Source organism: Panthera pardus, unplaced genomic scaffold (assembly GCF_024362965.1).
Source record: "Panthera pardus isolate Hobbes unplaced genomic scaffold, ASM2436296v1 HiC_scaffold_2, whole genome shotgun sequence".
Taxonomy (NCBI): domain Eukaryota; kingdom Metazoa; phylum Chordata; class Mammalia; order Carnivora; family Felidae; genus Panthera; species Panthera pardus.
The window spans coordinates 124,810,162-124,823,066 of NW_026526765.1; the positions used below are offsets into that span (position 1 = coordinate 124,810,162).

General features: G+C 46.5%; 1 protein-coding gene across 12 annotated transcripts in view; it reads left to right on the forward strand.

Annotated features, from left to right (window-relative positions):
* Positions 1–5,785, forward strand: part of KLHL3 (kelch like family member 3) — a 278,704-nt gene extending 272,919 nt beyond the window's left edge. For all 12 annotated transcript variants that reach the window (XM_019424266.2, XM_019424267.2, XM_019424270.2 and 9 more), the window contains one exon: positions 1,137–5,785. In XM_019424266.2, coding sequence (XP_019279811.1) covers positions 1,137–1,165 — 29 coding nt within the window. In that variant the 3' untranslated portion in view covers positions 1,166–5,785. The remainder of the gene's footprint in view (positions 1–1,136) is intronic.
* The last annotated feature ends 7,120 nt before the right edge of the window (positions 5,786–12,905 follow it).

Here is a 12,905-nt window from a genome sequence, read left to right on the forward strand (position 1 = left end):
GGACAAGGGACACAGGCACAGCTGAGCACTGGCAGATGTGCATTGACAATGGTCTTGGCCGGGACTGGGTCACATGGCACTTCCTGCTGCAAGGGAGTCTGGGAAGCTGAGTGCATACGGTGCTATTCTCTGCAATAGAGGACAGCATGGAGAAGGGAAGTTGGATGAATCAAGCGACGGTATCTGCCACGTTACAGAGATTCTAGGGTCATCTGTGGATTCACAAAGTTAGCTGTGGAGGATGGTTCAACTTGGCTAAAACCATTAACACACACAGACATGTCTGGTTTTTTTTTTTTTTTAAGTTTATTTATTTATTTTGAGAGAGATCACGTGTGAGAGTGGGGGACGGGCAGAGAGAGAATCCCACGCAGGCTCCAAGCTGTCAGCAACAGAACCTGATGTGACACTTGATCCCAAGAACTGTGAGATCATGACCTGAGCCGAAATCAAGAGTTGGAAGCTTAACTGACTGAGCCCTGCTTTGAGGCGCCCCTGGAGTGTTTTTCCAAGTAGAATTTAGCCTTAGAGGGGTCTTTCAGTTGGGTGACCTTAAATAGTATGGGAGCTGAGCCTAAAGAGGTAAATGGACTTGCCTGAGGCCGGAGTGCAGCTTGAGTGGTGGCAGAGCTACAAGTGGAATTCGGTTTATCTTACTTCCATGAAGTCAGTCCAGTGTTCTTTTCACTTCATATTCAGTGTCTCCTAAAAGTAGGCACGAATCACTGTCACTTCTCTTAAAGTGATACAGATGTAGATCTGTGGAGCCGCCTCTGGGGGTCTGGTGAAGGTGCTGAGTGTTGGTCAGCTGAGTCCTGGGATCGGGAAAGGAGTTGTTATCATAGAAACTGTGTACATGTGATGATGCAGGGGCTGGGGGTGGGAGACCACTAACCTGTGGTGTTGAAGGACTGTGCTTGTGGGTTCAAGTATCTTGCTGGGAGTTGGCCATGAGAGTGGGAAAGTGCCAGCCACTGGCCGGCAGCCTGAGTCCACAGGCCCTTCCGTGTTTGGATACAAACATGCCCCTTTCCCTTGCCTGGGGCCCTTGGGATGGCTTGGACTCATGAACTCCTTGGGACTCTGAATAACTTTGGAGAAGCTAAGTTGCTAACTCTCTCTCCTCTTCATCTTAGGTGTTGCTGTGATTCACAAACCCTTGTGACCCCAACTCCCACTGCCAGGAGGTGTGGGAGGGGAGGGGTGCTGCCTGTGACTGACAACGGCAGCACCATGATGCTGGGGGGCCACTTGCTGTGAGAGTCTGCGGTGGAGCCTGAAGTGCCCTCCTCCCATGTGGCGATGTGGCAAAGTGCGTCCAGCGTGAAGGCTGGTGACCTGCCTCCTCCCTGAGCAGTGGGTTCCTGACAGCTCCAGCACCTTTGGGCTTTTTATGTGTGTTTCTATGGGAATACCTGAGAACCTGAAGTGTGTGTATATGTGCGTGTGTGTGTATGTGTGTAGACCATGGTGTTTCACTAAGTTGGGGGATGTGTGACAATCTACTGGATTTCTTTACTACTGATCCTTCTATGCTAAAAATCAAATCACAGAAACCTCTCTTCTGGATTTGCCCTGTGGGAACCCCGAGATGACTAAAGCTGCTGTCTTCTGGAGGCCAGAAATGTCCAGAAGCAACTGGTGAGAGGGGCATTGCCCTGACCATGCCCACACACTGGCCTTGACTACTGGCACTGTCTGCAAAAGAGCTGGGCATTCTTGAATCTGTACCATGCCCTCTTTGTGCTAGAACTGGGAACAGATGGGTTCCCCAGCTCCTCCCTGGGCTCTGCTCCAGGAAGCAGATGACAACTGCCTAATCCTTGGGCCACTGGTCTTTGATGTGTGGATTCAGGTTAAGGAGAGTTTGTGTCTCTTCAGCTGGGAAAACTAGCTCTTTGGAGAAGCCCTGAGTGACACTGGAGAAAAAAAAAATCTATATATACATGAAAAACAAAAACAAAACAACAAACCAAAGTGGTAAGGTAGTTCCTGCCCAAAATGGTCTGAGTGGATCCTATTGCTGAGTTTTCCTGTGATAGGACAGACCCCCATGTATACTGGTTATCTAGGCTTAATTATTCACAGCATCCCATTTTACTCTCAAGTGTTCTGGTTTGGAGGATAAATAAAGGGTCATCCTACCTCCAAACCCAAAGATAGTTTTGCCCCTGCTTTGGGTGGGGTCATGTGTGATTTAGGTGGACACGGATGACTTCAAAGGAGTATATATCAGCTGAGGCTGGCCCTCAGCACTTGATGGCAGTGGTCAATTGGCCAAGTCTGTCCAATGTCCTCATCTTCCATTTCTTGTGCTCTCCCCCTGTTCCAGGGCCTGTACCCTTTCTCCATCCTTCGGAATCCTCCCCTCCTTGTTTTTCCTGAGAGGGAGGAGTTGGTGGTAAATGCCCTGGATGAGTGATCTCTCTCAGGGATATTTACATTTTAAAAGAGGAGCTTGATAAGAGCTTTGATAATTCACAGGTAAAAATTAATGGCAGGACTTCAAGCATCTGGAGGGGGCAGATATTTAAGGGCATATGGAATCATTTTCATTGAAAGAAAGAAAAAGAAAAGAAAAAGAAAGAAAGGAAGGAAGGAAAGAAAAGAAAAGAAAAGAAAAGAAAGAAAGAAAGAAAGAAAGAAAGAAAGAAAGAAAGAAAGAAAGAAAGCCTTTCCTAAAGGAGCAAGTCGTTTATGTTGGAATTTGTGGCATCAGGAGGGAAGGCCTTGTGTCTGGAGAGTTGTGTCACACCGTGGGGGCTGGAGTTTAACCCTCCCTGATTTGGGGCCCACTTACAGGAGCCAAAGGGCTTTCTGAAACCTGATGTTAGACTTCTGATATACCTGGGCTACTTCCAAGCAGATACTGCAGGAGACTGGCTTCCCCCCAGCTCACCCCTGCAGTTAGAAAGCCACTAGCCTCCCTAGCTGGTTGGCTGCTTTGTGTATTTACTGTATATTTTTTGTGCACTAAACACTCAACTTCCCTGAAGAAGAAATGTCTTCCGATGTTGAGCGGATGTTATTTCAGTGAGACATTTGGAGAGCAGCACCAAGGCATCCAGAATTTTTAGCGGCTTTGGGAAGAGGCTAAACTACCAGTAGCTTTGTTGGGCCTGGAGGAAATGTCTCTAAAGGAATCAAAGCATGCCTTCAGTTGGGTGCTGTGTTCTCAGCTGGCCCTGGAGATGGCTGGTTTCAGAGCCCTGCCTGGCTCTGGCTTGGAAGCTGATGGAATGAGCGTTTGTTGCAATTGTTCTTCCTCTCTGTCAGAGGAAGGTTTGGGACTTTGTTTTGGTGTGCGGTGGGGATGAGGTTGGGGGTTGGAGTCCGATATGTGCTATTCATACAGCTCCCGACTTCAGATTAAAGGTGCACTTCCCACCCATTTCCCAACACCCAGGAGCTGGACTTCCATACTTTTGTGGGGGACATTATGTTTTTCATCTTCCCTGAGAGCTAGCCAGCCCTGTTTTCTGCTTTCGGAGTTTTGCTATTGGTTCCACCTCCCATCTCCCTTTCCGGAAGCACTGCCCCCTGCTGGTAGTACCGCTGAGGCCATGTTCATTTCATCCTCGCGTGTCCTTTCTCACGGGGACTAGAACACTGGTATGTCACCACCAAAAAGCCAGTCTGCTCTGGCTGCCCACAGATGCCATTTAAAACCTGCTGTCTCTTTATCACCAGGTACGATTCTTTCTCTAGTGGACACAACAAACTTGTTTTCAAGTCTGTGCTGGCCATGTGGTAGGCGAACCCTTCACCCCCGCATCGGGGTAGCTGCCAACTGCTTGTGAATGCAACTTTGCCGCTGGTAAATCTGAAAGCTGATCACAGTAATGAAATGGAATTGCAGCCCAAGGTTAGAAGCAGCTTAGACGCCACTTGGATACTGATTTGGACAACACGGAAGTCAGACTCTGAATTCCAAAGTTCTTTCTCCTAAGTACCTAATGGCATCTTTCTTTCTAAAAAGTTGCAGTATTATGCAAATGACAGTGACCTCATTTTCTGCTATGCAATAAGAATACTTAATTCTCTTTCATGACAAACCAGTTGCAATATCCCCCAGCATGCTTTTTGAGCTCTCTTACTTTGATATCTGTTGTGTAATGTTTGTATATTCCTGAGCCAGATCCTTTCAAAGATTGCCTTTTTATAAAATTGAAGCTAAAGCTTTCAGGCTAAAATTTTAATGTAGATATTTTTATAAGATAATTTTTTAGGATATTTGAATTGATTTTTATTATCCATGATGATGAAATGTTCTGTTCCATTAGTCATTCACTATCATAGTTCATGGCTGTAGCTATTTTCCCTTTGTTTCCCACTCTCCAAAAACTGATTTTTCAGTAGTTCTCCAGAGACGAGTCTCTTTGACTTTGAGTCCTCTTTCTCAGACCATATTCAAGGGAGAGTGCCAGAAAACTCAGTCACTAGTGTTTCTTGAATTGCTTAGGGACTAGTTTAGCCTGACTTGGCAATTAGCCATCTAGATTGCCTGTCCACTTTTTTGGAGTCGGCTCTCTCTGCAGGGGTGAGGCTGGTTGGCCCATCTCCTGGTGGCTGTCACTGCCTGGCACTAAGCTGGGCGCACTGTGGCATGGAGAAGCTCCAGAGAAAGCCCTGCCCTCCAGTACATACTACCAAGGGTTTCCTAGGTCCAGCAATCCAGTCCTCATTCTTTTCGATCTCCTCGTTCTTCTGAAGCTTCTACCAGCTAAAGGCCTTTGTCGCTGGATGGTGTCCCTTTTGGAAGTACCTTGTCTGTGAACTTTAAATGAGGGGTCACTCTTCATGATCTTTAAGAATGTGTTTAGCATATGCTTTACAGATGCTCACACTACACCTAAAACTTGTTTCTTGAGCTGTGTCTGTACTCCCAGGCTCTACTTTGTGTATTTATCTGCCATTAGCCTCATTAAAAAAATCTTTATTTTTATTATTATCGGGACAGGTGCCATTTGAATTGCCTCCATGCTCCCCATTTGCACCTTGTTGGATCAGGTTGGGAGGTTGAGCAAACTCGTATTCTAAGCTAGAGTTTTTAAGGCTTTGTTTGCCTGGAGAAGCAAGGAGGTTGGAATGTATTATTATTTTTTTTTAAGTGTTTGCACTATTTAGAGTCCTAAGCCCCTCATGTTTAGCTGTGCTGTGTGTGCTGTGTGACCAAGCAGGTGAGCCAGCAGCACTTTGGACATTTGGGAATGGAAGAGACTTCTTCCATAGTGGATAATCACAACCTCGTAGCCCCTGCACAGCCTTTGTCATGGGGCTGAGTGACATGTGGGTGTGGCATCAACCCAGGCAGGAATGCATGTGACTGTGGCATTTGAAGAAACAAATTGCCCTAATACTATGTTCTTGCCTCTGCTTGAGATTGAAAATTATTTCCCCCCCTTTATGGTGGCAATAAAGGACCCTTGTTGGACTTCTTGTTTAATTTGTATATGACGTAGGAAATACTTCGAAAGAAGACTCAAGACACTGAATGTGTATGTCTGTGTGGGTGCTCTGTCCATGTGGTTGTCCATAGGCAGGCAGACTTGATGACTGACAGCCTGTTAACACATTGCATCCGTAAGGTCCTTGCTTTGGTATTCTCTGCTAGGATGTTAGAGACCATATACCTTGTAAAAGAACGCTCATCATGTGCTCCATCAGTTACAGTGATAGCTGAAGAAACTGTTACTCAAATGTATTATTTTAACAGGAATCAAGTTCTAGTTTCCCATACTCTATGTGACTTTAATTTTAATAAAATCTGAACTGTGAAAACTTTTCTCAGTATTTAATTTCTATAGTCCGGGCTGTCCACTGTATCTCAGACATGAAAAGGACAGACTTATTCCCATGTATCTTCAGATGAAGCCCTTCTTCAGTGAGGCCCAGAGAGGCCACTCCCTTCAGTAGGTGTTGGGTGGTGTGGGCAACTGTCCAGTGATATGTCATGTGGGTGGGCTGGTCTCAGGCACAGGAAAGAGGAAACAGAGATTTGGCTACAAATAAACATCGATTTTTTAAAGTTTGTTATAAGACCTGGAGAGTTTACAGGTGTTATGTTTTGATTATCAAGTATACGAATGTTAGTTATATTTTATTAAATGTGTACAACTTTTGAATGTTTATAAAATATCAACATATATGAAATAACAAAATTTATTTATTGAGTATTTGTTATGTGTCAGGCACTTTTCTTAGTGCTTGGCTTCTCTCAATGCATTTAATCCTCCTCATGGTCTTCTGAGTTACTATATTGTCTTCATTTCACCAATGAAAATATGAAATGCAGAGTGGTTAGGTAACTTGCATGAGGTAGCAGTGGTACAGAGGGATGGAGCAAGGTTACTGGTTGCTGTCTGAGGTCGTGTCCTTAGTCCTCTGTTGCTACAGCCTTGAGGAGGTAATGAGGGGAAGAGGAGGTGCTAAGGAGCACCTAGGTGTCCTTGTGAAGTGCAAACATGGCTCGAGAAGAATACCAAAGCCCAACTTTTCTGGCCAGTTGGACCAACGATGTCCCCGTTTTCTATTAATGGTAAATAATCATATTTGTTAGTGTGATGATAGTAGCAGTAGCCACATCTGATGATGTACTTATTTTACACCAGACACTCTGCTAAATGCTTTAGAACTTGATCTTTAATCCCCGTGACAACCTCTGAGGGAGGTGGCTTTGCCTTTTGGAGGCTGGACATTTTCTGTCGGCTGCTCTGCCTTGCCCCTTTTCCAGCTCCTCCTCTTGAGTAACTGTGGTCACCAGGAGTCCAGTCTGGAGTAAAAGAACCAGCTGAGCTGGGCTTCACCGTATGGGAGGTGAGCCTGTTAGTAAGTGGGCCTAGAGGCTTGCCTTGGCTGCAGTTCTTAAATCCACCTCCTCAGGGACCTGGGCTCCCCTCTGGTTAACAAACTGTACAGTTGCAGGATCCTTCAGCATGTGAGTGGTTCTGCCCAGTTCCAGGTGACTGATGGACAGCTCAGAGGGGTCAGGCTCATCTCGAAGCTAGAGAGACCCAAGGGACAAGTGGCAGCCTCTTGGCCAGATCCCTCCCCAAATTTGGAGAAGTGGATTTTTAGCCCCCAGAGGACACGGTGGGCTAGACTTTGTCTGCATCTCCAGTGCCTGTCTCAGCACTCGGGAAATAGTCACAGGAGAAGAAGAAAGGCATGTGAGGAGTACTCAAATGGTGGCAAACAACAGGTAGAGTATGGGGTGCCAATGGGAGCTGGGGTGGGGGAAGAGAGAGAAACATGGGCACCCAGAGAGAACGGGGAACAGACTCATAGACACTTGGGAAAGGGGTGTGAGATTCCCACCGAGCAAGAAGAGAATGAGACACACAAAGAGACAGGAAGAGAAACATCATGAGAAAGATGCCTGTATGTGCCCATGCACACGCACACGTGCACGCACACAGCCAGAGATGCCACTCATACCGAAATCCAGACACAGAGACCCAGAGGGAGATGGAGTGAGAGGGAACCATTTCTTAAATCGGCAGAAGACAAGTCAGCCTAGTGGTTCAGACCAGAAGCGTTAGAGGAGACACGGATTCACATGCAGCCTCCGGAAAGGTGATGCTGTGGCCTCGAGCCAGTGTCTACCTCTCAGCATCAGTGCCTCCAACGGTAAAATACGGATGCTGACATCACTTTTGTGAGCTTGTGGAGAAGATTACTTGGCAAAGCCCAAAAACATGGAAGGCAGACACTCGAGGCCCCAGGGAGCCTGCGCCTAGCAGAACAGCTTCTTGAATAAGAGACCCCGTCTCCTGCAGTGACTGCACTGAGGACATCCTGACAGCACGCAGGTCACTACGAGCTAGGAGTGCAAGTGGAGGGAGGAAAGACACAAGAAGAGAGCTGGGCCCTCTGTCCCAGGGTCTTGTCTGGTCTGGGGGTATCCCTGGGGTTCACCTTCTGAAGGAGGCCCCTATGCAAACCAGCGCAGAAGGGGCTTGGTCTACCTGCAGCTCCTTGGCTGCTTTCTATTTGGCACAACTGTGTTTAAGTCCCTTTTGTTTCCTCCCTCCTCCCTCCCCCTGCGTGGGGTTGAGGGCATGTGTTCCCAGTTTACTTCTGGCTCTAGGAGTACATAATCTTCCTGGCTTTGATCCCACTGACTCCACAGAATGTGGGATTTAGTAGCACATGTGTAACTGTTTATGTTCCTAAGGAATTTCAAGGAATTTTTGATTCTCAAAAAAGCCCAGTGAGGTGGCCAAGGCAGGCACTGTTTTTTGTACAGTAGGTTTCTACCTATTGTATACAATGGGCCCTTTCTCAGTGCAATGGCTGGTGCATGTATAACATACAGAGTGGGTAATTTATTAATGGTAGTGATTATTCCTCTTAACATTCCCATTCTACAGACAAAGAGGCTAGAAAGAGATTCAGATTCCCAGAATCAGAGCTTGGACTCTATCACTTAAGATTGTGTTTTGCTCCACACGACACCAGTGGCTTAACCAAAGGGTGGCTTATTTTGCTCACATAACCCTGAGTCCAGAGGTAAGCGATCCAGGGCTGGCACAGCAGTTCCATGATTCTGTCGGGATCCTAGGTCTTTCTGTCTTTTTGCTCTTCCACCCTTAACATGTTGCAAGATGGATGCTCCACAGGTATTACCACTTCTGCAAAAAGGCTTGAGAAGAAAAAGAAGAAGGCAAAAGGGGTGGTGCCTGTCACAGGAAAGAAAGAGCTTTCCAGAAATCCCTAGTAGAGTACCACTTAGATTCCTTTCAGTGCCCTCAGCTGCAAGGGAGTCAGAGGAGGTGAATGCTTTTAACTGGGCACATTGCTGTTCCAAAAAACTCGAGAGTTGCACCTGGGAGAAAGAAGGGGAGCAGGGATATTGGGTAGGCAATGAGCAGTGTTGGCTACAAAGCTCTTATTAGCTTTCTGTTTCAAATGCCATGTGGTTCCCTCTCCTCCAGTCCCTCTCCTCCAGCGTGTCCATCCTCTTGCTTCTGCCCTTGAAATTACCTTAGCTGAGCACTAACCATATGCAAGGCTCCTTATCATCGAGGGCTGATGGTGCTCCCTGTGCACTTGGCACTGCTGAGGGGATAGGGAGTGGGCACCCTGGGACAGGACCGGGCAGGGAAGGCTCCTTCTGGAGCCTCACTCTGCTGTCTTCTTTGCAATATTGGCATTAGGGGTGGCAATATCTCCTATGGGATGAATGAGAAATCCTAAGCAATGCGAGACCTTTGGGAGCCTGTCACTGAGGCTTTAGAGACAGCTCATTTATCAGCTGTGGAAGTTTTCCTGAAGCGCTGATTGAGGAGGCCTGTCAGCTGCAAGATCTATAACCTTGATCTCAAGAGTGACCCATGTATGCAGCACCATAAATCTTTCTGAGCCACCAACTGGAAGGCAGAGGCAGGTGAGATTCAACGTTGGTCTCTTAGAGGTAATTTTCCCAACTCACTTGTCCTCCTGTCCTCCAGGATGTCCTCACATTTGATGGTGGCCCACTGGGTGGTGTTCAGAGCTGTGCTGAGCTGCAGGAGGTCATGAAAATGTTGTGCACAGTCGGGCTGCCAAACAGCTGTCCTAGGTCTGTTCTTGCTGGGTGTGGCTTCCACCCAAGCTCTGGCTGCAGAGCAGTAGGAGGAAATATCTGAGCTGCAGAGGCCTCCACCTTCTCTGTACCTGGTGAAGAGGTTATGTGGCTGCGTGGAGAGGGTGGAGGGAGAACCCGGAGACCGGGTCTCAAAGTGTCATTTGACAACACAGCGTGATGGTTAAGAGCTTTGAATCTGAGTTAGCATACATTTAACCCCCTACCCACCCATTCCCAGGTCCTCTTCCAGACCCTCTGAGGACAGACAGGTCAACATAGGCATCATACTCCAGGTATGAGGGAGCCCACACTCTCGGGGAGCTAACAGCCCCCTCAAGTGCCTTCCTCTGGATCTGAACCTCGCTTCTACCTTTAAGCAGCAGTCTGGATCTGAGGTGAGGGGATTGAGGGGAGAAAGTTTGGGACCATAGAGGGCATCCAAATGTATTTTTCTGCCCCAGATCCATCATTTTAATGTAACCTGACTTCCTATTTGAATGATTAACTAAGAAAGTGTCTGTCTTGGCACCTGTGGTTTCTGCACAGCCCTGATAAGGAAGCCCATAAAATCATCTTCAGGCTCCCAGAGGAGATTTTATGTATGTCCCAGAAAAGGTGGTTTGATTTCTAGCAGCTTCTAGCAGGAACTTTCTGCCTGAATCTGGGAGGCTGCTAGGTACCAGGATCCTGTGAAGGCAGGAAGGCTGACCCCAGGTGGACTCAGGAAGGCCCAAGTGGACACAGGTGGGATGAGTAACAGAGCTGGTCATGCTGACTGCATGACCCAGAGGTGCCCTCTCACTGGGCTCTTGTGTACCCCTTCCTGAGTCAGTCTCTAGTTAGTCACTGCCTTCCCTGGCTGCTTCTGTACTTTGTGTGTATTCAATATATATTAACTCGTTCAATACATATTTATCCAGCTCTCCCTGGAGGTCAGGCTCTGAGCCAGCTCCATAGGTGTGGTGCAAATGAGAGGGTCCCTATCCTGGTAAGGTTCCTATAGAGTTATGCAGCCAAAGTAATAAAGAGGGAATCACAGTACATTATGGTAAGCATAAGAGTAAGTAAAGGGGCCTGTGAACACGTACAGAAGGGTCAGGAAACGTGTCCCAGTGGAAGTGGTGGTAAGCTAAGACCTTACTTTGGATGGATGATGGGTGTTGGCCTGGAAAACGGATAGGTGGAGGCACTGGGGAGAGACAAAGAAGGAATATAACAAGTGCAGAGTCCCAGAAGCTAGAGAAGTGGCCTTGTTGAGAAAGCACAAGTACCTCAGTGTGGCTGGATCATAGAGTGTAAGAGGAAAGTACAAAGAGATTCTGGGGAGTGGGGCAGGAGCCTTGTCACAAAAGGACTTGAAACCTTGGTGAGTGCCGCTAGCAGTAACACCTGTGAGGGGGTGAGGGCAGCAAGATGAAGCAGGGGGAAGAAGTTAAACCACAATGCAGTTGCAACCGAGGTCTCACCCAGTCCCCTGGGAGCTCTGGAGCTAGGATGGCCTTTCATTGCTGTCCTGAGTTCACACAAGGGGGATGAACTTTTATATCTCTGCAAAAATCAGTCACTGACCAAAAAAGAGATAAATTGGACTTCATCACAATTAAAAACCTCTGCACTTCAAATGATACTATGAAGAAAGTAAAAAGACAATCCACAGATGAAAGAGAATATTTGCAAATCATATCTGGTAAGATTCTAGTATCCAGAATATATAAAGAATTCTTACAACTCAACAATAAGAAGATAACCCAGTTAAAAAATGGGCCAAGGATTTGAATAGTTCTCCCAAAAGATTTACAAATGGCCAGTAAGCACATGAGAAGATGTTCAACATCATTAGCCATCAGGGAAAAGTAAATCAAAACCACAATGAGATACCATTTCATGTTCACTAGGATGGACACAATCAAAAAGACAATAACAAGTATTATTCAAGAAGTGGAGAAATTGGAACTCTCACACCTTGCTGTGGGGAATGGAAAATGGTGCAGCCTCTTTGGGAAACAGTCTGGCAGTTTCTCAAGAAGTTAAACACAGGTTTAGCATATGACCTAGGTAACTCCCCTTCTTGACACGTATCCAAGAGAAGTGAAAACACATATCCACACAAAAACCTGTACATGAACATTCATAGTAACACTATTCTTAAGAGCCAAAAAGTAGAAACTCGTCATCAGCTGATGAATGAAATAAAAAGGAGTGAATTACTGATGTATGTTTCAACATGGATAAACCTTGAAGACATTATGCTAAGTGAAAGAAGCCAGAGACGGAAGGCTACCTATTGTATGGTTCCATTTATATGAAATATGCAGAATAGGCAGATTTGTAGAGACAGAACACTGATTAGCGGTTGCAAAGGCCTGAGGGGAGGGAGAAAAGAGAGTGACTAGCACAGGGTATCTGAGGTATTTGGGGGGGGGGGTGATGAGATATTGTGATATTAGATAGTGACTGTGGTTTTATAATTTTGTGACTATACTAAGCTCCACTGAATTGCACTTTAAAAGGATGAGTTTTTAGGGTATGTGAGTTATAACTATAAAAAAGGTCATTTTATATGCATACCCCCCAACTCCCACACATCATATAACCTTGAGTGACACAGCTCCCTTAGGCAGAGAGCACTGTCCATGGCAGGGCTCAGCTGTGAGCCATTAGCAGACCACACTCTAAGGGTCTGGGGAATGAGTGCCTCCTGGGGGATCTGAGTTACATACCACAGCATCCCCTGCGGAAAGCTTCCAGGGTGGAAGTGGCGCTGCTAGAGTTTTCCTTTAAATTTTTTTTAATGTTTATTTATTTTTGAGAGAGACAGAGACAGAATGCGAGTGGGTTGGGGCAGAGAGAGAGGGAGACACAAAATCTGAAGCAGGCTCCAGGCTCCGAGCTGTCAGCACAGAGCCTGACGCAGGGCTCCAATTCACAAGCTGCGAGATCATGACCCGAGCCGAAGTCGGAAGCTCAACTGACTGAGCCACCCAGGCGCCCCGCTAGAGTTTTCCTTTAGCATGTAACCTTCATGACAACTCTTAAAAGGTAAGCATTATCATCCCCTTTTGAGATGAATGGTCTGAAGGTCAGAGAGGTTAAGCGACTTGCACAGTCTCCATAGCTAGTGGAAATTTGAACAGGAGTGTGAACTCATGTCTACCCAGAGCTGGAAGTCAGCTTCTTCACTGTGATTCTGTGCTATTTTGTGCTCAGTCATTCATAGGTTTGTTGTCCCTGAAAAATTAATTGGTTTGAAATCAGGGACCATGTCTGAATGTATCCTCAGCACCCAGAACGGAACATAAAAAATATACTCAAAAATGTCTGCTGGGGAGAGGGGGGT